Source organism: Polypterus senegalus, chromosome 11 (genome assembly GCF_016835505.1).
Source record: "Polypterus senegalus isolate Bchr_013 chromosome 11, ASM1683550v1, whole genome shotgun sequence".
NCBI classification, from domain to species: Eukaryota; Metazoa; Chordata; class Cladistia; order Polypteriformes; family Polypteridae; genus Polypterus; species Polypterus senegalus.
The window spans coordinates 42,016,024-42,043,244 of NC_053164.1; the positions used below are offsets into that span (position 1 = coordinate 42,016,024).

At 35.9% G+C, this 27,221-nt stretch overlaps 1 protein-coding gene across 6 annotated transcripts in view; it reads left to right on the forward strand.

The window, feature by feature from the left end:
- Positions 1-26,172, forward strand: part of LOC120538880 (erlin-2-like) — a 56,748-nt gene extending 30,576 nt beyond the window's left edge. For all 6 annotated transcript variants that reach the window (XM_039768460.1, XM_039768456.1, XM_039768457.1 and 3 more), the window contains exons 8-13: positions 1,134-1,207; positions 5,367-5,425; positions 5,869-5,960; positions 14,790-14,879; positions 16,236-16,315; positions 24,031-26,172. In XM_039768460.1, coding sequence (XP_039624394.1) covers positions 1,134-1,207; positions 5,367-5,425; positions 5,869-5,960; positions 14,790-14,879; positions 16,236-16,315; positions 24,031-24,186 — 551 coding nt within the window. In that variant the 3' untranslated portion in view covers positions 24,187-26,172. The remainder of the gene's footprint in view (positions 1-1,133; positions 1,208-5,366; positions 5,426-5,868; positions 5,961-14,789; positions 14,880-16,235; positions 16,316-24,030) is intronic.
- Positions 26,173-27,221: the final 1,049 nt, after the last annotated feature.

Below are 27,221 nucleotides of genomic sequence, written 5' to 3' on the forward strand. Positions count from 1 at the left end.
GTTTATATTCTGCCATTGCTTAATTTTTGAAATGTATAAATTGGTGTTCTGTATTATATCTTATTGGCTGCTTGTAGGATCAGTTGTAGGGCCAAACCAGACACCTTGGTTTACCGTTTAATGCCTAACAATGAAAAAATATTTTTTTTGGATAAACTGCAAAATAGGCTATACAAAATATTATAATTGTAAACATTTAGCTTGCATATAGTATATGGTGCTTTTATACTCAATACTGAAAAAACATATGAAGTAGAACATTTTAAAAATATTAAGAAAGGTGAGACCTTTTAAAAAACAGATAAAATGAGTGTATATATTTGCAAAGAATACTGTAGAAGTTTTAGATTAACCTAAACTGCAATAATGAGAAAATAATCAAAAAGAAGAGAAACTGTACAATATTGAAAAATGCGAAATTTAATTGATGATACTTTTGTTACTGTACTTGTTGATGCTGTAGGATAATTATATTCTACAGTTGCCACTTAGCTTTTACTACTCGTCTGATCAGTTGAATAAAGCATAAAGGCAGTTAAATTAGAGTAAGATCTGTATTTAGTTCAGTGGTATTATTATGTCATAAATTCTAGATTTCAGGTAAGAAAATTCTAACAACAATAATGATAAAGTATAAGAAAGTATTATTTTTTGAGTAAGCAGTGTTCCAGAACAGAAGTAGGGGGCACTACAGTTTTATAAATAGACAGCATGTTGACCTTAAATAAGAAACTGCATTTATAAGCCAACATTATCATGGACTTTTGTGGAAAAAATTACAAAGTTTCATAATTAAAATATAAAGCTACATATTGAGTCACATGTGTTACATTATTATTAACAGATTTATTTTATTAAATACATTTGACCCCTAACTACAGAGGAAAATCAAATTATTTACTTAAGTAAATAACAAATCCAAAAACAGCAATTCTATTTTATTATTTAGTGTACTCAAACATACCCTGCAGTGAAATGTTATAGCTGGAAAATTAATATTTAGGCAAATATTAAATTCTGGTTGGAGACTGAAGCATATGTGCTATTTGTCTATCTTCATGTTGGTATGAGGATGGGTCTTAATGATGCTACCTCCTGGTCTTAATGATGCTGCCTCCTTGCTGACTCTTCAGATCAAATTGATGAAAACCTGAGGACAGCATTGCAGCAGGATCTCACTACAATGGCACCAGGACTTATTATCCAGGTAAGGCAAAAGTGTAATTTTTATGTAATCTTTTTATTTCCTACTTTTAGCCTTTTCATATCCATTTGAAATAATAAGGGCAAGTTTAAGTAATATAGGCTGGCTTAGACCAAGCTAATGGAAGACAACCTTTTTTTTTTTTTTTTTCTTTTCATTTTTAACAATATTTAGTTGTAGACAGCATACACCTTTTATTTTTGTTAGTCCATTATAGTTGTGTGGTGTGACTCAGACGTGACACTCTACAGGTCTCTGAAACTCGCTACAACAAAATCAAACTAGTTTGATTTTTCTTGTAGAAAGTTGTAAAGGGCAGGGCTGTTCTGTCTGTGAGAGTTAGCAGCTCATGTGTGCTTGTCTGAAAGTACCATTCAACATTGCCCACAAACAATGACAAATATAAAAACTGTAAGAGGAGGCAAGCAGGCATTTTGGGCTGTGCAAGAGAAAGGAGAGGCTTCTTGACATTTGTAACCTGGTTTGATGTTTCATGTTAATCATACCACAATAAAGTGGAAAAAGGAAAGAGACCGATCAAGACACTGGTTTATACTAGTGTGCTCTATATAGATTGGCTACCAGAATGAAGTAACATTAGGATGCAACATGAGAGACAGCTCTGATCCGTTTTTTTTCAGGCCAATACTGATCACCAATTTCATGTTACTTGATCGTCCAATTCTGATACCGATTCCAATTTGATTTTCGTTATCCCTTTAAAACATTTTACACAAATTTCCTGCATAACCGAATGCATAGAAGTTTTATGTCATATATTAAAATGTATTTTTACAATTTAACTATTGACCACTGGTGTTAACTATTAATTTTTTATTAACAGATAAAATTCTGTAGGCTTATTTTTCAGTGGCCATAAAAATACTGAAGTAAATAAAATTGATATGGGCAATTAAACGCTACTTAAAATGTAAATATACATGCACTTATACATTTTAATCATTTTAAACCATTAATTGAACTACAGATTTTTGCTGTTAAAATATACATTTACTCCATTTATACAGGTGTGTTTTTTTCTTCAGTGTATCAACTAGACTTTTGTATTCTTGCAGTGTAATTATAAAAGATGGATTACTACTTTAATTGTACAGTACTTGCTTCTTACCAAAACTTATGCTGTATGACACACAGCAACAAATAATACACATGGTATAAATCTTTAAAAAAAGCCTATTGTTCAGTAAGCCGCAGTTTCAAATTCATCTTTATCTTTTAGTTTTCCAAATAAAAGTGTAACATTTTACACTGTCCAAACTTAAGTGGTATCTGTTTTAATTTAAAGGACAAAATAAAAGTCTGAATTCCTTAAAGCAGCTTTTCTTGCCATTTGTCTAGTTACAAAGGACAACTTCTCTGATTACTTTTTTTTCAGTTTATTACTTCACTTTCTTTAACGTAAAGTCTAATATACCAATTGCTCCCATTCACTGATAAAACAAGCTTCTTCTTGTTGCTCTTTGTTTACACTGCGGGAAGTCTGGTGCAAAAAAAAAAGATGTCACTGGCTGAACTACAGTAATACATTGCATAAAGGTTATCAGTTGACCTCAGATGGTGAATCTCGGCCCCCACTTTTACTCAACTCACTCACTCAGCACTGATTCCCCACAAGGCTGCGTGCTAAAGACCATTGCTGCTTGCCCTCTATACCCATGACTGCAGTTCAACCCACCCTAATAACATTACCATCAAGTCTGCTTATGACACTGCAGTGGTTGGATTCATCTCAGGGGAATGAGTCTGCCTACAGAGTGGAGATCCTGACACCGCACACCTTGAATCCCTCTACATCAATGGTGATAGCATAGAGAGGGTTCCAGCTTTTAAATTCTTGGGTATCTTCATCTCTACTGACCTGCCTTGGTCTATAAATACCAAAGCAGTCATTAAAAAGGCACAGCAGCAACTTCACTTTGTGATACTGCTTAGGAAGAATAATCTGTATTAAAAGCTGTTAATAAACTTTTACCACTCCTCCATAGAGAGCATGCTGATATACTGTATATGTTTTTATATGTAATATTTTACTGTTACTTCTTTAAATCTTCAGTTTTTTTTTTTTTTGTTGAATCTGAAAGGAGTAGCTTCTCTGTAATTTCGTTATACATGGTGTAATGACAAAAAAGGCTTCTAATCTATTCTAAAAACTATAACTAAATTACTGTAAAGCTGAGAAAAGCATGAGCTGCAAATACCAGTTTTTGGGATCAGCCTTTTTACTTATCACAGATCAAGTCTTTTTTTTAGTAAAAATGGGCCGATTTTAATCGGCGGCCAATTAATAGGAGAATCTCCAGTAATCTCCCTCAGCTAGTGCTAGTGGTATAATTTAACACCCACACAGGCAACAAGATTAAGCAGCTGCAGTAGTTAAATATGACATGACCTCATGACTTGATGTCAAGTTTGGTAGTGTGATGACATCTTTAGGATGTGTAACATTCATTACCAGCCCTTTTGAATAAATCCCCCCTTTTCACTTGAAATTTACTACTTTTGCTAGTGAAGCAATTAATGTGAATGTATTTAAATCTGACACTGAGAAAATGTGTTTTCTTTTGTGTTAATTTAAAAGAAATGCTATTAAGTCAATGGCAACATTAAACTGTACCAGTTTTACTCATTATACATTTGTGTATTTGTGTGTCCTGCCATAAACAGGAGCATTTTGCTCCCATAATATATTCAACTATAGCACAGCATGAAACTGAGACATGAAAAACTCACTTAACAAAATGAACAGAATTTACCACTAAATAATACTGGACGATGTCCTGTAATATTGGTTTCCTTGATATCGTCAGCAAAAGTGCTGAGTAGGGTATGCAAAGTGTGGCACTCACCAATATGGTAGAAGGGGAAGTCTCCTGGTCAGGAAAAAGAGATCAGTTTGGCATTTAGAGTGAGCTGTGAAGTAGGAGGAGGAAAGTGTGGTGAAGTTCAAAGAAGATATGCTTAGCAAATGTTCTACAAATCTCAAGTACAGATGCCAGGCACTGTGACTGCATGTGTTGCTTCACCAGAAGTAAAAAAGAAGGCAGAAAGAAGTAGAGGGGAATGTGGAATCCTTGGGTCCAAGAGAAGCCTGGAGCAATGGTATCCCCTGTTCAGTTAAAATGCTAGAGCAGCTCAGTTAATAATTTCCTTACGGCCAGAAGACAGAGGGGGTGGACACTGTACATAGTTCACGATATTACTCGTTTTCACTTGCTCTTTTCTGATTAGTCCTTACTTCTGTTCTGTTTTTCAGCCTCACTCCTTTATAAAAAGTTCTTCCCTTGGTTGTCTACCTTTGAGACTCCTGTGTTTTCTTACCTCTACTCACAAAAATGTTACTACAGTATATTCATAATGAGAAAACATAATGTGCAACCTGTAAACATTATTGCGGTTTGTAATAGGTTAAGGTAAAATATAATACAGTATTAGAGCTAATGTTTGGCCATGGCTTTATGAGTAAATCAATAATAATAAAATTTAAAAAACAAATTACAAAAAAAAAAAACACAAAATTGAAGCATGACCTACTGATTAAAAACATTAAAAGATATTTCTGAGTGAAACAAATGGAATATCGAAAATAGTTACATATACCCAGTATTCACAATATTCCTTCTGAATACCTGTTTCAATTCAAAGGAATACAGTTTCCAGAAAAACTGAGTTTTGCAATGAACATCAACAGAACCAAAATGTCAGTTAGTAGGAAAAGCAAGAATTCATCTATATCAGGAATGTTTTAATCATGACACATAGTATTTCTAATTTCATACAATTAACTGACAGTACTATAACCAAGGTTGTTGCAAACAATACTCAGTAATAATTTTTTGTTTTGCTTTATTTAGCTGTTTGTTTAGTGTTACCTAAATATGAAATGCAAAACCAAATTGTAAATGTGCATAATTTTCTGCCTATGCTTTGGCTAGAATTCTTGTTACAATTTTTTGCTTGTTTCTTTTTAAGCATCAACCATCTTTATATTTTCAGTTTGTTCTCATTTTAGGTGATACTTCCTGGGCAGGTTTTTAAAATCTGGCACAAAAGGTTCTTCTGAAATAAACTGACCACCTCTTAATTTAAGCTAGTGCATTATAGCACATTGAATACACAGATCCAGCCCTTCTTTTTCTTACAGGCAGTTCGAGTCACAAAGCCTAACATTCCTGAGACAATTCGCAGAAACTATGAAATTATGTGAGTGTTTCTGTTGCATTTATTTTATTCTGTTGCCATTTTAGAGTAAGCCTGAATTAGGTTAATACCTAGTATCCTTCCATGGTGTGCTTGTCTCAATTGATTAAAAAATGTGGATAATTCCATCTTGACAGTGTTAATGGTAATACAATTCAAATAACTAGAGTGGTGAGTGTAAGTTAGAGTTGGCTATACATGATAAACAAATATGTAAAATAATGTGTATATGATAAAAAAACAAAGTTACATTATATATTAAATATATTACTAATGTGGGGAGGTATGCAGAAATATAAATCCAGCCAAAAATTGAGAGGTCTCATGCTCATGGGGCTGCACTCCATCGCAATCTCTGCACTGTTTTATTTTCTGTTTTCAGAAGCACACGCTATTGTTGGCTTGTCACATTTCTGATGAACTCTTGTGTCCTGGCCTCCATCTAGGGAGAGTGAGAAAACCAAATTGCTGATAGCTGCACAGACCCAGAAGGTTGTAGAAAAGGAAGCTGAAACAGAAAGGAAAAAAGCTGTGATTGGTGAGTTAAGCAGAACATGAAAATATTTCTAATGCAAATAAACTTAAGAACCTGCATTGTGACCCCATATTCTTATATTCATTCCTTACTTCAAGATGATGATAAGAGTTAATTCTTGGCTTAGGGTTTGATAAACATTCAGACAATTTCTCTCTTTCTTGTGCATCAAGCTCCAGCAATCTGGAGCAGGGCACAATTGTCTTTAGCCCCATCATTTGATGGTATTCTGTGAAAACTTATTTTATGCCATAAATATAAGAACATTTCTAGTCATATGTCAGCTACTGTCTTGCATAAAAAGACAATCAAAGAAGAAAAAAAATCAAATCTGCAGGGATTCCAGACCATTAGACTGCCCAGTCTCCTCTGGGCAATCTACCTAACATAAATGAAACAGTCCTCTTTGGATTTAGGGTTCTCACGGAAGGACTTGATGATGATGGTCACGTAGACTTCTGCCTTCAGTCCATCAATGTTGGAGCATCATGATGATTTGAGGAGGTGGTGGTGGCCCCTACTCTCTCTTTTGTTTCTTTTTCCAGTTTCTTTGTGGTGGTGGCGTTCAAAGCATCATGATGCTCCAACAATGATGGATGGATTAAAAGACAGAAGTCTACGTGACCATCATTATCAAGTCCTTCTGTGAGAACCCTAAATCCAAAGAGGACTGATTCATTTATGTTAGATAGAATTCCCAGAGGGGACAGGGCAGTCTAATGGTCTGGAATCCCTACAGATTTTATTTTTTTCTCCAGACGTCTGGAATTTTTTTTTTGTTTTTTCTGTCCACCCTGGCCATTGGACCTTACTCTTATTCTATGTTAATTAATGTGGACTTATTTTATTTTCTTATTGTGTCTTATTTTTCTATTCTTTATTATGTAAAGCACTTTGAGCTACTGTTTGTATGAAAATCTGCTATATAAATAAATGTTGTTGTTGTGGCGCAGGCCGCCACCACAAAGAAACCGGAAAAAGAAACAGAAGAGAGATTTGGGGTCAGTACGGATTTTAGAGCCACTATGAATAGTTATTATGATGAATTGAACATACAGAGTATCAAGATTAAGTTAAATTGAAGTTATAAAAAGCCCATGTTAAAGTAATGTGTTTTCAGCTGTTTTTTAAAGTGCTCTACTGTATCAGCCTGGCGAATTCCTATTGGCAGGCTATTCCAGATTTTAAGTGCATAACAGCAGAAGCCGCCTCACCACTTCTTTTAAGTTTAGCTTTTGGAATTCTAAGGAGACACTCATTTGAGGATCTAAGGTTACAATTTGGAATATAGGGTGTCAGACATTCCGATATATAAGATGGAGCGAGATTATTTAAGGCTTTATAAACCATAAGCAGAATTTTAAAGTCAATCCTGAATGACACAGGTAACCAGTGTAGTGACATCAAAACTGGAGAAATATGTTCGGATTTTCTTTTCCTAGTTAGGATTCTAGCAGCTGCATTCTGCACTAGTTGCAAATGATTTATGTCTTTTTTGGGTAGTCCTGAGAGGAGTGCGTTACAGTAATCTAGTCGACTGAAAACAAAAGCGTGAATTAATTTCTCAGCATCTTTCAATGATATAAGAGGTCTAACTTTTGCTGTGTTTCTTAAGTGGAAAAATGCTGTCCTAGTGGTTTGATGAATATGCAATTTAAAATTCAGATTACAGTCAACGGTTACCCCTAAATTTTTTACTTCCGTCTTAACTTTTAATCCTAATGCATCAAGTTTATTTCTGATAACCTCATTGAATCCATTATTGCCAATTACTAAAATTTCAGTTTTCTCTTTATTTAGTTTGAGAAATTTACTATTCATCCGTTCAGAAATACCAGTAAGACATTGTGTTAGTGAATCGAGAGAGTCGGTGTCATCAGGTGCTATTGACTGGCACCTAAATTATTTTGTATTGATCACAATGATATTAATATGTCAAATGCTGTTTCTCATGGGTAGTTTAATTTGGCAGTGTTCTAGTGACAACAAGTGGAAGAGCGAGATACCAGTAGTAGAAACGGAACACAGGAGTGTCAATAACAGTTCATAATTATTAGCAGGCTTCGATATTTTTGCTCTAATTAGGGTTTGCCAGTCTAGTCGTGATGCTGAGATTGATGAGGCATTCCATACACAAGCAGACAAATTATTACACAACTCTGGGGCTCTGTAGCTAAAGGGTCAGCTTTTGACAGTAGTTTTATTTATCCTTGAAAGTATAAAACATATGAACTGAACAAAAGCAGTGATCCTGCATTTGATGTAAATGAAAACACAAAATTTTTGTGAAACATTCAAATACTGACAGCTCACTTTGCAATATTTTATACATAAATAAAACCACCCTTGTTTATGAACAAAGTACAGTAGATATGCACATACTCGTTGAAAAAAGCAGATTGAAATAATGGAAGGCAGGAAGTGCGATGACTCAACCAGTGGTTAATTTTTGAGCAACAGGAAATGTTAAAAATAAAGTTAATTCACCCATTATTTTGAGATTGGGAGTTAAATTAATATTGTATATATTGGTCTTTACTGGTTAAGATATAGATGTGCTTACAGATAAATACCTATAATTTACTTCAGGGTGCAATAAAACGTGTATGTAAATGATGCTTCTTACCATGTGCCAGTTGCTAAATGTTTAGACCATGGCTTCTTTCATTTTCATTGGAAAAAACAACTGTTCTGTACTCCTATAATTTTTGTCATACCAGCTTAAACAATAAACAGATCTACTGTTTAAAGAAAAACAATATACTGTACTTAGTAAATTTAAAAAAGAAGTTAAATAATTGAAAATACCATTAACAGATGTAGTTGTGTGTATATGCGCTTGAAATGATGAGCGTTAAATCATTATGTGTGTGGCTCTGAATGATTTTATAAAATGTACTTAAATGTATTCAGATTTCTTCTGAAACAAAGGCCTTGCATAATTTTGAATAACTTTGTCATCTGCTATACAGAGTAAGTAGATCCTCCAGATATGTTAACTTAAAATCACTTCTTGGCAGTCTATACTTTTTTTCCAGAAATCATGTAATTTTGTGTCACTGCAAGAGAGGGTTCTCTTTATCGTTACGAGTGTGTTTTTGTCCTACAGTTGTGGTATTTGGCATCTTTTCTGTACAAGGGCACAGATTGTTCCTAAAATACTACCATGATAATGATAATGTGACTATATGCCATATGCTATATGACGGGAGAGGACGCTGGCGTTGAATGTTCGCCGCTTCTCCCTCTGAGTCTGACTTTGTAGTATTGTTTGTCGTGAATTTTACGCATTTTTTATCAAATTTTTGTTGTCTATTCACCTGTTGTCTGGACTTTCTGTTTTTATTGTTTGCCGTGGATTCTACGGATTTTTATCAAGATTTTGTGTCTACTCACCTGCCGCCGGGAAATTCTGCTTTACCGTTTGTTGTGGATTTTGCGGCATTATCTAGATGGTATATTTTTCTTCCTGTTCAGTTGGAATGGTGCTCAGCTATTCCAGTTTACAACTTCGCCGACTAAATCCTGTAACCAGTGGCGGCTGGCCAATAGAGGGCGCTAGGGCCGCCTCCCTGAACCACACACACAAAATAATAATTATATAAATTATTTAAATGTATAATTATATGATGTGATATATTAGAAAATCTTCTGTAAAAAATAAATGTTTTCACCATCACCATATAACTTTCTGCCTGTCAGCACGCCTCAATTTCAGCTGAGGGGCGATCGAGATATCGCCCAAAGGAGGCGGGTCTTTGTAGAATTTAGTCAAATGCTGATTCAAGATATAAATATATTCAAGATGTGACATAAAATTTAGCCAATCAGCGCCCTCAAATCTTAACTGAAATGGGCGATTTTTCTGTCGCCCCAAGCAGCTAAAATCAAGGATGGTCTGTAGTGGCGCAATTTTCAATTAACATTATGTGACAATGGTGGACTCAGGTGTTGTTAATTCCGACACGAACCCAACTCTGTTCAATCTCTACTCCAATATCCGCTTGAGAAGAGAACTTTGGCAGAAAAACTGAAGGTAAAGGAGCTGGGTCCAGATCAGCCTAACCTCTTAATCAGACAGCAGATAAGAAAAAGGGAAGAAGTACACGCAAGCTACTCTTCCAGTTGGTACACCAAAAGGCCTGGCTATGTGGATGCGTTTCTGCTAATGCCTTATTTTGTTTCCGTGCTTGTTGTTTAAAGCAACTGGGACAGATCCTGCTTGGACAGTTACGGGAGTGAGAGATATGAAGCACCTGTCCGAGAAAGTAAGAAAACATGAGAACACCAGGACACACATGGATAATTCCGTCAAACTAGCCATTTTGGGAAGAGTAATATATATATATATATATATACTGAAATAATTGATCAGACATGATTTAATAATGTTCTTTAACTTTGTCTGCATTGCAATAAATCATATTGCTTTGATTTGTGAAGAATTGTTTGAGAAATTGTTTGCTGTACCACAGCCCCACCTCAAAACATTTTCACCAGCCGCCACTGCCTGTAACCACTCCTGGAATTAACATCCACATCATTAAAGAACTTGGACTTCTTCGCCGTCCTCGTTACATTCATAGAGGCTCTGGTCGGAAGTTCATTTTCAATAAACAGCAAAAGTGCACTGCTACTAACATTCCATCCTTTTGGTCACCTGTCGACGTGTGATGCGTCATCAGAGCACCGTTGTTTCAAATACTATAAACATTAGAAGTATCGCGAGATCTCTTCGCTCTTGCGTGGGAAACAACCGAGCCACTGTGAGAAATACCGCGAGATCCTTACATCCCCGGCTGGATTTATTTTGTGGAGCAGATTCCATGCTGCGTGGAGTGGATTTTAATGCTTTGAGACCTGTACTGAGATTTACTCCAAAATCGCTGGTCAAATTTGAATTGTTTAATACTCAATCCATCAGCAATAAATCCTCACTGATTGAAGAACACATCAGGGAGAAGGGACTTGACTTCATGTGTCTAACAGAAACCTGGCACCAGTCAGAGGCTTACTCTGCCTTAAATGAAGCATGTCCATCTGGCTACAGTTATTTGGAAGCAGCTCGCAGCACTGGGCGTGGTGGTGGTTTAGCCATCATCTATCGTCAGGTAATGGGGGTGTCCCCTATTTCGTTACCTGTAACATCTTCCTGCGAGTGTCTTGCATTTAAATGCAAGCCCCCTTTTCCCATGACTGTTCTTCTTATCTATCGACATCCAAAACCTAACTCTGCTTTTATTCCGGAAATGACTGATCTTCTCACAACATTGTGTGCCACCTCTGCCAACATCATAATCCTGGGAGATATAAATATTCATATTGATAATCCTAAAGGTTATCTCACTGTTGATTTTCTTGAGTTGTTAGATTCCCTCAACTTACAACAATATGTTGATGTCCCCACACACTCTAGGGGTCATACACTTGACTTGGTTATTTCAAACTTTGCTTTAATTAGTAAGTTACAGGTTTATGATCTTGGTATTTCAGACCACAAAGTAGTGTCAATGGAGCTACCCTTTTTCTCCCCTCGTACCAAACCAAAACGGCAGATTCATTTTAGAAATTTGAAGAACATCAATGTGGATGCCTTGGCCCTGGACCTTAAACTTCTTTCCACTGATCTTACCAGTTCCAGCTCTGTTGATGACCTCGTTGATCTCTACAACCAGTCTCTGAGCAGTCTCCTTGACTTTCATGCCCCTTTAACGTCTAGGTCCGTCTCATTTTCGTGCTCAGCACCATGGTACACCTGCGAGCTGCGAAAAATGAAGGCGGCTGGGCGTGTCCTTGAGCGCAAGGCTTCTGGGTTGACTGTTCACAAACAGGCCTATAGGGAACATAGAAGGGCGTATGCGGAAGCTTTGAAGGTTGCACGGTCCAGATTCTATTCTACCATCATTACAAATAGCTCCAGGGATCCAAAAAAACTTTTTTCTACTATAAATCATCTTCTTAAACCTCCTTCATGTGCTCATTCTGATGCCACTGATGAGAGGTGTAATCTGCATATCAATTTTTTCAGACAAAAGGTTTATAACATTCGCTTAAACCTCTCTACCATGGATTTTCTGTTATCCTCAACTGTCGACTTGCTGCCTGAGACTGTCCAGCCCCTTTGCTCCTTCTCTGTTGCCACACGGGAAGAGGTGGAGGACGTCATCAGGAAAATGAAACCGTCTACCAGTTACCTGGACCCTTTTCCCTCAGCCTTGCTGAAGGCCAACATTTCTGCTATTTCTACACTTATCACCAGGATTATAAACCAATCCCTTTTGGTTGGCCATATTCCATCAGCACTAAAAACTGCTGTCATCAGACCACTACTAAAAAAACCCACCCTGGATCCTGAAGTTCTGTCTAACTATAGACCCATCTCTAATCTTCCATTTGTTTCTAAAGTTCTGGAAAAAATAGTTGCAGTACAACTTCGTGATCATCTCAAACTGAATAATCTGTTTGAAAAGTTTCAGTCTGGTTTTCGCCCTGGCCATAGCACCGAAACAGCCCTGGTCAGGGTCACAAATGACCTTCTGATGTCAGCAGATACTGGTTCTCCTTCTTTACTCATTCTCCTTGACCTGACAGCTGCTTTTGATACAATTGATCATGATATTCTTCTTCACCGTCTGCAATACACCCTTGGACTTTCAGGAACTGTTCAAAATTGGTTTACATCTTATTTGACCGGTAGAACTGAGTATGTCGCACTTGGCAGCGCAAAATCTCACACCCATAATGTTACCTGTGGTGTTCCACAGGGCTCTGTGTTGGGCCCCATCTTTTTCAACATTTATATGCTCCCCCTTGGAAGTGTCATTAGCAGACATGGTTTTCTTTTCATTGTTATGCCGATGACACTCAGCTTTATCTTAGGACTACTCCCACCTCCTCTACTGCTCCTCTGCCAACATCTGCACTGACTATTTGTTTGGAGGAAAGAGAGGCATGGATGAGGCTCAACTTCCTTCAGCTAAACAGATCTAAAACAGAAGCCATTTTAGTTGGCACACCACACCAGCTTCGTTCCACTACCATCACCAGTATCACCTTCTCTGGAAAAAAGATACCTCTTTCTACATTTGTTACAAACTTGGGTGTTAAAATAGATTCTCAACTAACTTTTGACACCCACATTAAACATCTCTGTAAGTCATCTTTTCACCATCTCAGGAACATTGCTAAACTCCGTCCAACAATTACCCTGGCAGATGCAGAGAGGCTTGTCCATGCCTTTGTCTCGTCCAGGCTGGATTACTGTAATGCGCTCCTCATTGGGATTCCTGGCAAGAGTATCCAGAGACTCCAGTACATTCAGAACAGCTGCCAGGATCCTGATGAGGGTGCAAAGCATGACCACATCACTCCTATCCTGAAAACCCTTCACTGGCTCCTGTACCACTTAGAATTGAGTACAAGGTTTCCCTCCTTACCCATCAGTGCATTTATGGATCTGCTCCCCTGTATTTACAGGAACTCCTTATCCCTCATACTTCCTCACGCACCCTCCGCTCTGTGCATACCAACACTCTTCAAGTTCCCAGAACTAAACTTAGCAGTATGGGTGATAGAGCCTTTTCTTCGGTGGCGCCAAGGCTGTGGAATTCCCTCCCCGACTACTTGAGAGCCCCACAGTCGATTGATGCCTTCAAACAAAGCCTAAAACTTATCTTTTTAAAAAGGCTTTCTGTTAAATTATTTCTATAGATTTTTGTTTGTTAATTTTATTCTTCTTTTGTAGCACTTTGAGATTGTTAAATATAAAGCGCGATATAAATAAAATTTATTATTATTATTATTATTTATTACCACTATAAAAAAAAAATAAAAAAAATAATCGTTTGAAAATAATGATAGTATTTAAACTAACGTATGTCCTGTTGAGTTACTTTATAATACATTAATAATATTACTGTTTGAAATTTCAGAAACGTTTTCAATTGTTATGTCAAAATGTGGTAGACTAAGCAGGTGTTTTTGTGTTTGTATTGGAGTCTTCTTCAACTGAATTGTAATTGTTGAAATCTATAAAGTTAGTCATTTGTGGACAGTAATTATTTAATAACTCAAATATTATGTATAAGGGCACCCTACTATTTTTTTCCAGTCCAGATGAGGTATTTACTGTATTTCATATGTTAAAATGATTCTTTTTTGTAACTGCATAATTAATTTGACAGGTAGATTTTAAGGTGTATAGAGAGAAACTAACAGTCATGAAATGGCTGACATTTAGCAAGACTAAATTTAATTTTGTCCACACTATGGAGTCTTGATATTTTACAGGCAAATGAGGATGTTTTTTATTGGAAATTTCTACAACTTAGGGGATAGCAAGAGGCTTTTCCATAAAACTAAAGGGGAAAAAACATTAATTTTGTTTTTTACTGTCATAATGGGTAGATACATTCACAGATGTATGTCTTTCTTTGTTTCTACAGTGAGACTGCAACAAATACACCACTAGACTTTTTTGTGTTTTTTCTGATTATTTAATTAAAATATTCATTCAATCATTTTCAAATCTCCAGAGTCCAATTCAGCAGTTTATGTGGTACTATAATACTAAAATTTCACTTCGCCAGGTTATATGTTGTATTTAAAAAAAGGCACTTTCTACCACGAACATGTTCTAGAAATAGTAAATCACTCCAAACATACAGTACACACGTAACTGCCTTTTACACTCCTTGCAAAATGGTACTGTGCTTTCATTTCTGTTCGCTCTCATTGTATAGTTGAAGGATGATAATTACTGTGTCATTCTACATTTTTTAGATTGTTTGGGCTATTAGATTAACTAATCAAATATCTTCAAAAATTTTTCAGAGGCTGAGAAACTTGCTCAGGTAGCAGAAATCAAGTTCAGCCAGAAAGTCATGGAGAAGGAGACGGAGAAGAAAATCTCAGAGATTGAAGGTGCGCCATATTGTTTGTTCTAAGAACAACAAGGAGTTAAATCTCTGCTGCTGCATGCTACAGGAACTGGATGGCAAACAGAAATGTCATCTGCAGCAAGTATCAGTAGCTGAGGTCTAGTTTTGGTGCAGACAGTGAACAAAAGTGTGGTTTCAAGTACTCGGCACATCATAGATTTAGAGTCGTATTACAAGAAATCGACTACATGACAATTGTAAGTTAGTTATTTTTAAATATGTAGACCACTGCTTATGTAAGTTGTTTGCTAGTTATTTAAATTTGATTAACTATACCACCATACTTTTGAACTACTCTTGTCTAGCAGTCATAGAGTGTTTAACAGAATACCAATCAGTCAGCCATTCTCCAACCCACTGTATCCTAATACAAGGTCACGGGGGGGTCTGCTGGAGCCAATCCCAGCCAGCACAGGGCACAAGGCAGGAACAAACCCCGTGCAGGGAGCCAGCTCACCGCAGGGCACACACACCAAGCACACACTAGGGACAATTTAGGATCGCCAGTGCACCTAACCTGCAAGTCTGTGGACTGTGGGAGGAAACCAGAGCACCCAGAGGAAACCCACACAGACACAGGGAGAACATCTATCTATCTATCCCAATTTACCCTGTTGTATTCTGAATCTCCACTGCAAAATGATCTGCATTGCAAACATTCTCTAGAAAGTCAAAAGCCTGTGACTATTGTATGAAGTACATTTTTTTTTTTTTTTATAACAAACGGCCACCCAGTCTCATTCTGGGTTTTAAAACACATACAGAATAAACAATCCAGGCAGTTGTCCAATACTGAGGCAATAATGTGTAAGTAATTAATCTGGTGCAGATTTTTAAACTGATGCTGCCCCTTCTCATTTAAGCTGTATCTCATGCTACTGGTTGACATGGTGCCCTAAAAATAAACTATATATACATATGATTAATAAAATCCCCCCCCCAAAAAAATAAAAGTTTCTCACACTAGCAACTTTGGCATTTATTGACTAGCCACAGGGAAGTAGTTGCACTACCCACTGTGCCACTATGTCAATGTGAAAGTGGGTGTTTTTGTTTTATTACTTTAACATCAAATTCATATAGTGACTTTCAGGGCAAAGTTTACTTCACAATTGATGTTAGCTGATTCCAAGGCTGAATGTCTACGAATCAAATAAAGTCGGGAGATGAAAGGATTTCATATCCCTTACTAGTAAAAAAAAAAAAAAAGAGTCGAAGCTGAATTTGGATATAGCTTAAATACTGGAAAAAGTGAGGTTTATAAAATAAAAGGTAAATATGTCAGAACAAGATATTTTAAATAGTTATTCACAATAATCGCCCAATTCTTTATTTTCAGATGCTGCCTATGTAGCAAGGGAGAAGGCACGGGCTGATGCAGAGTATTACACAGCTCACCGGACAGCTGAAGCAAACAAGGTATAGCCTTCACAAGCATGTGATTGGATCTTTTTTAGTATATTTATATATATATTTTTTCTTCATTTCTGATTATTTTATATTATTTTTTGCATGGTGAATGGAATTCATTTATTTTAGAACTTGTGGATCTTTCACTGTGTTTTCTGTCATTCACTGGCAAATTTTTTTCAGATTATTTTATAACAGCTTGCACAACAAGTCTTGAAAATAAGTGTTTTATGTGTTGTTGCTTGTTGATAAAGTATTGTTTATATGTTTATGTGCTGTTGTTGGTATTTAACAAATACACAGAATATCTATGGTGCCTTAAGGATAGATTTAGGAGCCAAGGGTATATGAAGTCTCATTGTAAGTTGATATAATTTTTGGAAACACTCTTTTTTTTCTTTTTATCGTATTAATGTTTGTTTCTATTTATTTTAATGTTGTAAAGTATTTCATGAGAAAATATGCACATACTCCCTCGTTGACTAGTCATATCAATTTCTAACCTGCTTAATTCAGATCAGGGTCACGGGGGGGGCAGGTTGGTTTGTTGTCTCCGCGAGCATAGGGCGCAAGGCAAGAATAAACCGTGGACAAGGTGCCAGTCCATTTGATGATTAGTTTTTGAAAAAATATATTTTTAGGTGGCTTAAGAGTTTTGCACTGTATTAGGTATAATTTTAACCAAAGTTATTCTAAGAAAACATAATCCCTCACCAAGAAGTAATTATTTTTTAACAAAACCACATGCCATGATTATTGGCACACCTAGAAATTCATATGAACAAAGTGTAACTGAAGCATTTTTCCATTTATATCTTACTCTTTAAAGTTGATAAGAGTATGGTAAGACTTTCAAGCAGTAATTCATGATTTCCTGTTTCACTGGGGTATAAATAATGTGGTGGCACAGAGGTGAAATTCCCTTATTCATTCATCAACATGGGAAAGACAAGATAACACACAATTTAAATAAAAGAAAATAGTGTTGACCTTCATAAGTCAGGGAATGGTTATAAAATAAGAGTTGTTACTTGCTTGAAAATGCTTGTATCTACAGTTAAGACAAAATGTTCAAATCAACTGGAACTGTTGTTACTAGCTTGCCTGGAAGAAGACCAAGGTTTATTTTGCCCCTATGCACATTGAAGGAAGAGATTAAAAAATCCTTAAGGATCATTGTTGGGAAATGCAGAAAAAAGTAACATTTTGTCATCACCATGCCAACAGATTATTTTAAAAGGCATTCCAGGAAAAAGCCTTCCCTGCCATTTAACCACAAACAACAACACCTTGCTAAAAGTTGCTGGAACTTTGATTTGAACCATATCCTATGGTCAAACATAACAAAAATTGAGCTTTTTGGCAACAATCGCTCAAAGTTGGTTGGGCATAAAGAACCAGATTCTCACCTTCAAAAATGGTGGACGTTCTGTAGTGTTGTAGGGCTGTTTTTCCTCCAAAGTCCCTGGGAACCTTGTTAGGGTACTTGGCATCATGGACTTCATGAAGTTCCTGGAGATTTTAAATATAAATCTGTTGCCTCTGCCAACAAACTAAAACTGGGTCATTGTTGCATCTTCCAGAACAGTTATCCATAACATATGTCCAAGTCAGTGCAACGTGGTTAAAATGACACAAAACCAAGCAAGTTTCTGCTATGCTTGTCTCAGTCTCTGGACATAAACCCCATTGGAAACCTGTGGGGACAGCTGAAGAGGAGAGCACACAAGAGGCAACCTAGGACCCTGGATGATATGGAGAAATTCTGTAAAGCGAAATAGTCTCAGATTCCCTCTATAGTCTTCACCTTTATAAGATGTTATACATGTTTTGCTGGCATTTCTTGATGATAGATTATTTTTTTCTCAGAATACATACTTCAGTGAAAGGTTGGATTTCTCTTATTTCTTTCAGTATGAGATTAAGGTAATTCACCAAAAGGTGTAGATTTTTAGAACCTTTCTTAATCCTCTTTACCTGGGGTGCCAATAATTGAGGTGGGGAGATATATATTATATATATATATATATATATATATATATATATATATATATACACACACAACAAATATGAAAAATTAGGGATGCTTCAATCAGGTTTTTAAGGCTGATACTGATCACCGACTTCATGTTACATGATTGAGTGATTCAGATTTTTTTCCCCTTATCCCTTTAAAAACCTTTTTACACTGAGCTCTTGCATAACCAGACACATAGAAGCCTTATGTGCTGTATTTAAATGTATTTTTCTAGAATTAAACTATAAACCACAGGTGGTAACTGTTCACTTTTTATTAACAAAATTAATTTCTTTAGGCTTATTGCTCAGTGACCATAAAAATACTAAAATAAATCAAATTTCCTTCAAATACATATTTTAACTAATAAAATAAGTGTTGTGTTAATATAAACTTTAATGATAATAAAATTATAAACGAAAATCCTGGAGAGAAACAGTAGGGCAACGAGACGTGATCTTCACGTTAATATCACGGAAGACACTTAAAAGACCCGTGAGACTAAAGAGATTGGCCACGGAGCGTCTCGCGGGGACCTTAAACATGAGACTTTGTGCCAAGACATTGACCCAGGACCGTCTTGCGATGACATAGAACATGAGATTCTTGCAAGACACGCCCTACTTACAACCAAATAAGAGCACGGGCAGCAACACACTCAGTTGTGTTTTTGCTTTGAGCACACGCAGATCCAGGGGTCTCAGCGCATATACGTATATGGACAATACGTTATAAATGAAACTTAGACAACTAAGCCTAGAAGAAAGCAGCGTGGAGAAAAGAGACTCAGAAAAGTGTTGGAGAGACAAAAAAGAAAAAGAATAATCCAAATGCAAACTCAAAAAATAAGGAAAGTAATTATCAGCCCTGAACAAGTGGAATTTGAAAAAAAAGCATGTCTAATCCGCACGTTGGCACTATACACATGTGGACCAGGTTAGAGATTATAAAAGTAATGATAAGTAATTGTCAGCCCGGAACAAGTGGAATGTGGAAAAAAAAAGCATGTCTAATCTGGACATTGCCGCTATACACATGCAGAGCAGGTTAGAGATTATGAAAGCAGTGGAATTCGAAAGGCGCAAAAAAAGTTGGCGCAATACACATGTGGAGAAAGTTAAAGAATATGAAAGTAGGAAAATTAGAAAGTATTAAAAAAAAAAAAAAGAAAGTAAAGATCGCAGTAGCACAAACAAATAGAAATTATTACTTGAAAAAGGGAAAATAATCACCACGGACCAGGTGTCATTGGAAAAAAAAGCAGGATAAAGCGAGGTCAGAAATAAACGACAGAGTAGAAAACAAAGTAAAACGTCAGAAAGAGGTTAAAAAACAAGGGGGCTCAATAAGCTCTTAAAGCACAGAGGAAGCAACTATTTCTGTATTTCTTTGTCTTCTGCATTCATCTCTACTGGCTTATCAAACTTATTATTTTAGGTATGTTTACAAGCCTTAAATTTTACGCCGTTTGCCTTGCACTCTTTCTCAGGAATGGGGGTCGATTTTTTCTTAACTCAATCATACTTTGTGTAAAAATTGATTGATTTGTATGGAATGATTGCAATAACGTTAAAAAAAAAAAACAAAAAAAAACAAGGGGGCCAAACACATGCATAGCAGGTTAGAGATAATGAAAACTGCAATTCAAAAGACTCGGAAAAAACATAGGCGTGAAACAAATGCAGAGCAAGAAACCGACAGTGTCAAAGCAAAGAAAACATCACATTAACACAAAGAAAGAGAAATTATCACTCAGAGAAATAATGAAAAGGGCGAATAGAGATCGAACATATGGACATAGGTGATATGTCAGAAGTATGTAAATATTGTAAAGCTTTGAAGATTAAGTCAAGAGAATTTCAAAAACTGAGTTTTCCTCACATGCATTTATTGGTTATTTTGCAAAAAAAATTATTAACTGCTGATGATGTCGATCGTCTTGTCTGTGCTGAAATTCCTAACAGAGAAACCAATCCTGAGTTATGGTACAAAGTCATTAAACACATGTCTCACTGACCTCATTAAAAAGATTCAGCATGTTGGGACTCGAAAGATTCCAAATATTCCAAAGAAAAAAAAAAATTAAAAGTGTGTATCTGGAAAAACAAAAACGGGGGTTGGCGAGCGAAGTGAGCAGGTGGCAAAGCCCCCTAGTATGGCAAAGCTGCCGCGTATGTTAAACAAATAAAGCACACACACTGGAAGCTGGGCTCACAGTGAATGGCCTAGCCACGGCCGCGCATGATAAGAAATAACGACACCATTGCTGGGGTGTTGGGTAGTGCTGATTGGGTAGTCGCGGCCGTGCACATAAAATCCGTTGCTGGGGAGACGCCACACATACAATAATCAGCTGCACGCCAGCACAGATTAAAATACTCGCTGGGGAACTAAACAGTATTTTCTGGGGAGACGCCACGGACACGATTATCAACTACACGCCACACATTACATCAGTTTCTGGGGACACTCTGCTGATTGCCCACTGTTGTGACAGAAAATTAAAGTCATATTATGGACATCAAAGCCAGTATTACCGTCAGAGAAAATTGCAGGCATTTTACGGAAATACAAACCAGTATTACTGCGAGAACAGATTAAAGACACACAATACAGTGACGCATATTACAGCCTCATACAAGCCAGTATTTCTGTAAGAGAAAATATTACGGACGTATCTACTAACAACATGTCACCCAAAAAAAAAATGGACATGTCAAATAGGACAAAAGACAAAGACAATCAAATCCTATATAAGCAACATCTCCTGGAAGAACAGTCATCTCAACAAGTAAATATCAACAAAAGAAAGGCTGAAAGACAAAAAAAAAATACGAGCAAACAGATCGATTGAAGAAAAAGAAAATGACCATCAGAAAAACACTAAAAGAGAAAGACTCAGAAGAGCAAACCTTAGAAAAAGTTGACATTTACTTGCCAGAACCAGTATTCAGCCACGGTGTGTTATATGTTGCATTATCAACAGTTAGAAGTTTTCCAGATGTTGTTGTCAAGGTTGTAGATGGTCCTGAACAAGGCAAACTGTTGCCAAACTCAGACAGAATATTTACAAGAAATGTTGTCTATAATGAAATTGTATAGAAAAATTTAATGAGGTGAAAAAATAGAAACTTTTACCTAAATATCTTCTTCAGATATTGTGTCTTACAGATTGTTACAAAGTTTTACACTAAGGCAATATTAATTATACTTACTGTATTGTCATATATGTTTCTATTTTATTTTTATTATTATTTTACTTTAGGCTTCTTGCAAAAATATTTTTGACAAAAAAAATTAAGACAAGAAACAGAATGAGGTCAAGGTCCTTTCCCATTTAATATAGACTGGTCCTACTAATGTTTATGCAGTACTGTTCTAGCGCCCGTTATTGTAACAGGCTTAATGTCTTGTATACAGTATATATATTCTCACACAATCAAATAATTGATTGCACTTACAAATTTTAATTATTTTAAATAATTAATTGCACTACAGCCCTTTTGCTGTTAAAATATACATTTACTATATTTAGGCAGGTGTGTTTTTTCTTCAGTGTATCAGCTAGACATTGGTAATTCTTAAGGAGTTATTATGGATTACCATTTTAATTATGTAGAACTTGTTTCTTACCAAAACCTAAGCTGTATGAAAGGTAGCAACACATAATAAACACAGTACAAATTGTTTAAAAAGCTGCAAATGTAACAAATATAAGTTGTTTATCAAGAAAACACAAGACTAGCATGCTTAACTGGCTTATAAGTATAAGATAAATTTTGCTGTTAAGCTAACAAGCCTATTCTTTACCTTTACTTTTTCCAGTTAAAAATGTAAGCTGCTACAGTCACACTTATCTTGCTGACCAAACTGAAACAGTGTCCATTTTAATTTAAAGGACAAAATAAAAAGGTCTGAATTGATTAAAGTAGCTTTGGGTGACATTTGTCTAACTGCACACTTTGACTCCTCCAATTCCTTTCTCTCAGTTTATGACTCCACTTTCTTTAAAGTAAAGGCTGATACTCTAATCGCCTCTTGCTCTCTGCTATATTGAAGAGACTGTACTGCTAAAACACTTGCTGCTCTTTGTTTACTCTACAGAAGGTTTGCAAAAAAAAAAAACTTGCATAAGGAGCACTACAACTAAATTACTATAAAGTTTAGAAAAGCAGGGGCTGAAATGATCACCGATCGAGTCCTTTTTTAGTGAAAATTGGCTGATTTAGGTCAGTGGAGTATCCCTATGAAAAATATACATACAGTAGATAGTTAGACAGCAAAAGTCTATCTGCTGCAAATAAATGAGAACAAGGCTGGAAGTTCATTGAAGCAGGTACCATTCAATTATGTGAGCACCTCATGTTCTGCATTTATCATCAAGCCTGCCTAATCTAATACAGTGTTTCTAAGCTAGAGACTGTTCAGGGAGCGTGTGGTGCAAGGCAAAACCCAGCCCATGTGGGATGCCAAACAGTTGTACGGCATACTCATTAACTCATCAAAAATGAAACATTGGCCATGGAGCGTCTCGCGGGGACCTTAAAAATGAGACTTTGTGCCAAGAGATTTGGCTTTGAGCACACACAGATCCAGGCTTGATGATGTGGGATGCCAGTCAGTTTTATGGCATACTCATAAACTCATCAAAAATGAAACATGTATTCTACTTTAGTTGCTTTAATTACAGCAAGATGGCATGTGCTGCTTGAAGTTTTCAGTTGTATTCCCAAATACTTTTTTTTTGCCCATGATGAGGATATTCCAGACTTTGGAAATTAAATGTTAATTATTTATTGATAATTACTTATTATTTATTATTGTTAATTACTTATTTAACTCCTTGATATGAAAGAGTAAATTTGCATCTTTCCAGACTCCAGAAATTACTGTATGCCTGTTTAAGAGTTGTCATAATGTTTGTCAGATCTTACCATAAAGCCATATTGATGAATGTGAAGGTGCAAGCTACACATAACGGTATATTTATTTCAGTATTTATAGCTTCAAACCATCCACACTCTTACCATCTCATACCAGCCAATGTTTACATTTCCTGATCTGTAAATTTTTGGGAATGTGAAAGTAAACAAGATAAAACAGAGGAATTTGACGTCTTCACATACAAAGTGCTTGGGTTCAAATTTGGGGCCACTGGTACTGTGATTCAGCAATATTAACCAGTGAACAACAGTGCTACATCTACAGGAATTCAGTTACTGTAAACATATATTTCCAGTAAATATTTTCAGTAAATTGGACAACACTTTTATTTACTGTGTGTATCTAGACAGATAATGAAATCTGCATGAAGCTTAATCCTTACACTGTGTTCATTTGCTGACCCTGTGTTGTGCCTAACTGGTCTCTTTGGACCCAATTCTAAAACTTCCCTCTAGATGTGAAATTTTCAATCCAAAATATTTTATATTGATTGATCATGTTAACCTGTCATACCGATTAACCCTAATTTTCAGAGAATAGATGACTTTTACAATGTTTTATGGGTTGAACAGGTGACATATAAGATGCTATTACTGAATCCAAACACAAAACCAGGTCAACTTTGATCTAACAATGTAAAGATTTAATTAAGAGATTAATAGTTTCTTTTACACTTATAGTGTCCACTTTCAGTGAAATCATATATGTTGAAGCTAACACACTGAATATTTCTCTGGTCTTTATCTTTTCTTTCCCACTATAGCTGAAGTTGACTCCTGAGTACCTGCAGCTAATGAAGTTCAAGGCAGTAGCGGCAAATTCCAAAATCTACTTTGGGAGTGACATCCCTAATGTATTTCTTGACACGATTTCCCCATGTCAACAGATTCCTGCTGCAGATAGCATCCCTGAGCATTAAATAATTCAACAGCATAAGTGTACAGGACTGCTTCATCTGTGTTTTTTCAGAGGATATCTTCAGAGAAACAAGACCGGAATTGTTGTGTTATTTTTCAAGAGTATAAGATCAGTATTTTTACTTTCTTCCAGTAAGAAAATAGGCATATACTGAATAGTCCACTGTGCTCTGAGCTGAACAGTCACCAATGATGATCCACACACTTCAAAATATGAGAAGCCCGTCATCCTCTGCAAGAGAAGTATAACAACTAAGAAAAACAACGTTGCCAGTTTGGAATTAAAATAAATGCTGAGAAAGACAGAATGAAACTAATGCCAAAACAGTGAGATTAACAGAAAAACATTTCATAAAAAAGGAGGAAATTTTCCACAAATAGCTCATATGCCAGTATAAAAATAAAGGAGACTGTTGTTTGTAAAATGAAAAATATGCCCACTTTTGGTTCATTACAAATGCAGACTGTTTGAAAGACACTGATTCACATTCAAGATAATGAAACAAAGAAAAATATGAAGTGTGGTTGTGATGTCTTTAGTCCAATATGCTTTTATTCCTTAGTTTCTTTGTGTTATGTTTGACCAAGATTATACTTGAAAATCAATGAGAATCTGTGTGAAAGCAAGACGTCTCACATTTCCTTAAGAAAATGCCGTAACTGATGAATGTAATATGGTGTGTGTGTCACTTCTTTGCAGAAGTTTGAGGCTTGCAAAGGAGTTAGGTGAAGTGTACAGATTCAGCTTGTTTTTAACATAAAATGTATACCCCCTAGCAGTAATACTGGCAGTGACCATAGTACATTTTATTGGGTTTTTAAGTCAAGATCCAAATGCGTAGTATTAGTAGACTGTACAGATTTAGAATTCAACTTATAAAGCAGTCTAGAATTTTAAACACTATATATAGAAACTATGAGACTATATACTACAAAAGGAAACAAGTAGGATATGTCAGTTCTCTAGGATGCTGCGAGGCCTTCATTCAAAATGTACTTCCTCTATATGTTGTACCTGGCCTGTTCTAAATGAATATTATCATGCCAGCAGAAATGCCAATGAATTCTGTATTCTGTTCTTTAAACTGTCAACTACTTTCAGTGACCTAAATTACCTCATTTGTGCTGGGCTCCTACTCACATGATTAGATGATTCAGCAAAGTTTAGAAGCTAAGCTAAGAATGTAAAACCGCCACACTTCATACACTGTCCAGTTTTCAAGTCCAACTTCCTCCTCTAAATAATGTTTTCATATTCCTGATCATCCACACTTCATGTTTATTTAAAATTTTATATACTGCATCCCAATAAGCCGTTTTTGAAAATCTGTTTATTCTGGGTAATAGGTAACAGAATTTAAATGTTAACTGTGTTGTTTATTTCTAATCTGAGTGAGTTAATGTTTAAGCTGTCCAATAACAGAACTTTTCATCTTTCATTTGCAGTTCCAAACATTTGATTTCCAAAGAATAGGCACAGTTTTATTGGTACTTTCCAGGCTGACCTCAGAATGTCATTTTGTCAATTCCACAGTTAATTATGGATTTTTTTCCCCCTATTCAGTCACAATGTAGAAATTAGTCAGGTTTCCCAGGAATTAGGAATTGAATGATTCTGCATTTTGCTATATTTTTTAAATATTTTAAAACCTGTTTTTCATATAAATGAACAGTTCTGGCCCTGAGTGGAAGTATTAATAATTTTGGACATTTCCTAATATTCAGCAACATGGTACTCAGTTTAGGTATCGGGACCAAGTGTGGAGTTAATGTTAATCAATAAATATCCTTTTGAGATATTTATGTAGTATATTTTTTTTTTTGTAAGATGCACTTGTTTTGTTTTTATGTAGAAAATATAAGGAAACTGATTCAGAAATTATGAATATTTACAATTGATTCTTTCAACTGCTTAATATAAAAAGACTTGAATGTTTTCATAAAGAAAGTTATTAGAAATAAAAACATATACAAGAAATGAGCCTAAAGGTGGTTTGTTGAGAAATTATTTCTATGATTTCTAATTGTACAAATGTTGGAACAGCTCAGAAGTATTCTGGTTATACGTAATGTTGGGGAAGCACACAGATGAGGATTGAAAGTGCAGGCACTGAAATTGTATTAACTCACTTGTGTACAGTAGGTGTCCTGGGACTCTGCAGGGTGTGGAAAAGAGAAACACTGATTAGCAGCATGTGTTCCGCATGAATATAAAATATAAATTGTAGTACACAATTTATAAGACAAGAATGTATGTCTTGCACACAAAATACTTTTATTACAGTTTTATAAATAAGGGACACTGGGTAAGAAAAAGCAACTGCAAGGATCCATAGGATGTTTGTTTTCTTAGGGCTGTAGTGGCTGAGGCACTGGATTCTAAACCACATGGTGACCTGTTTGGTCTTTGCCTTGTTTTGTGACTCTGTGCAAGTCAGTTAATGTGATTCTGCCTCCAGTATAAAATGGAAAAAAATATGTGAACAGTTGTACTATGTATCTGTAATTGTAAAGCATCTTGGAGTTCACTTTAAAATGGTACTATTTAAAATAAAGATTGTTTACTTGATCTTCATATTGGATAAATTGCTCTAGGGTTTGAGTGATTGTGCATGTGTAATCTAATGGCCTGGTCTCTTTTCCACAAACTGGTTCCTGCATTGCGCATGAAGCTCCTCAGATAGGTCATTGCTCCCTGCAACACTCCACTGGAAAAAGCGGATCTAGAAAATAGAAATAGCTAGAGCTTTCATTAAAGAGTAATAATTATGGAGGAAAAGAGTTTGTGAAATGTTAACAATACATAACAATAAAATGATATGTGAGCATAACAAAATGTGTCATGAAATGCTTTTGTTGGTTATTTGTTTTGGTACTTAATTATTTATTGATTTATTTATTTCAGTGACATGAAAGCTGTCATTTTCACCCATCAAAGTTGAGTCAGTGGGCTGTAGCGAGTACTGCGTTTTTCAGTGCTGTGCCTTTATGTATCTACATCAATCCATAATTACTGCATGGGGTGGATACTTTAATT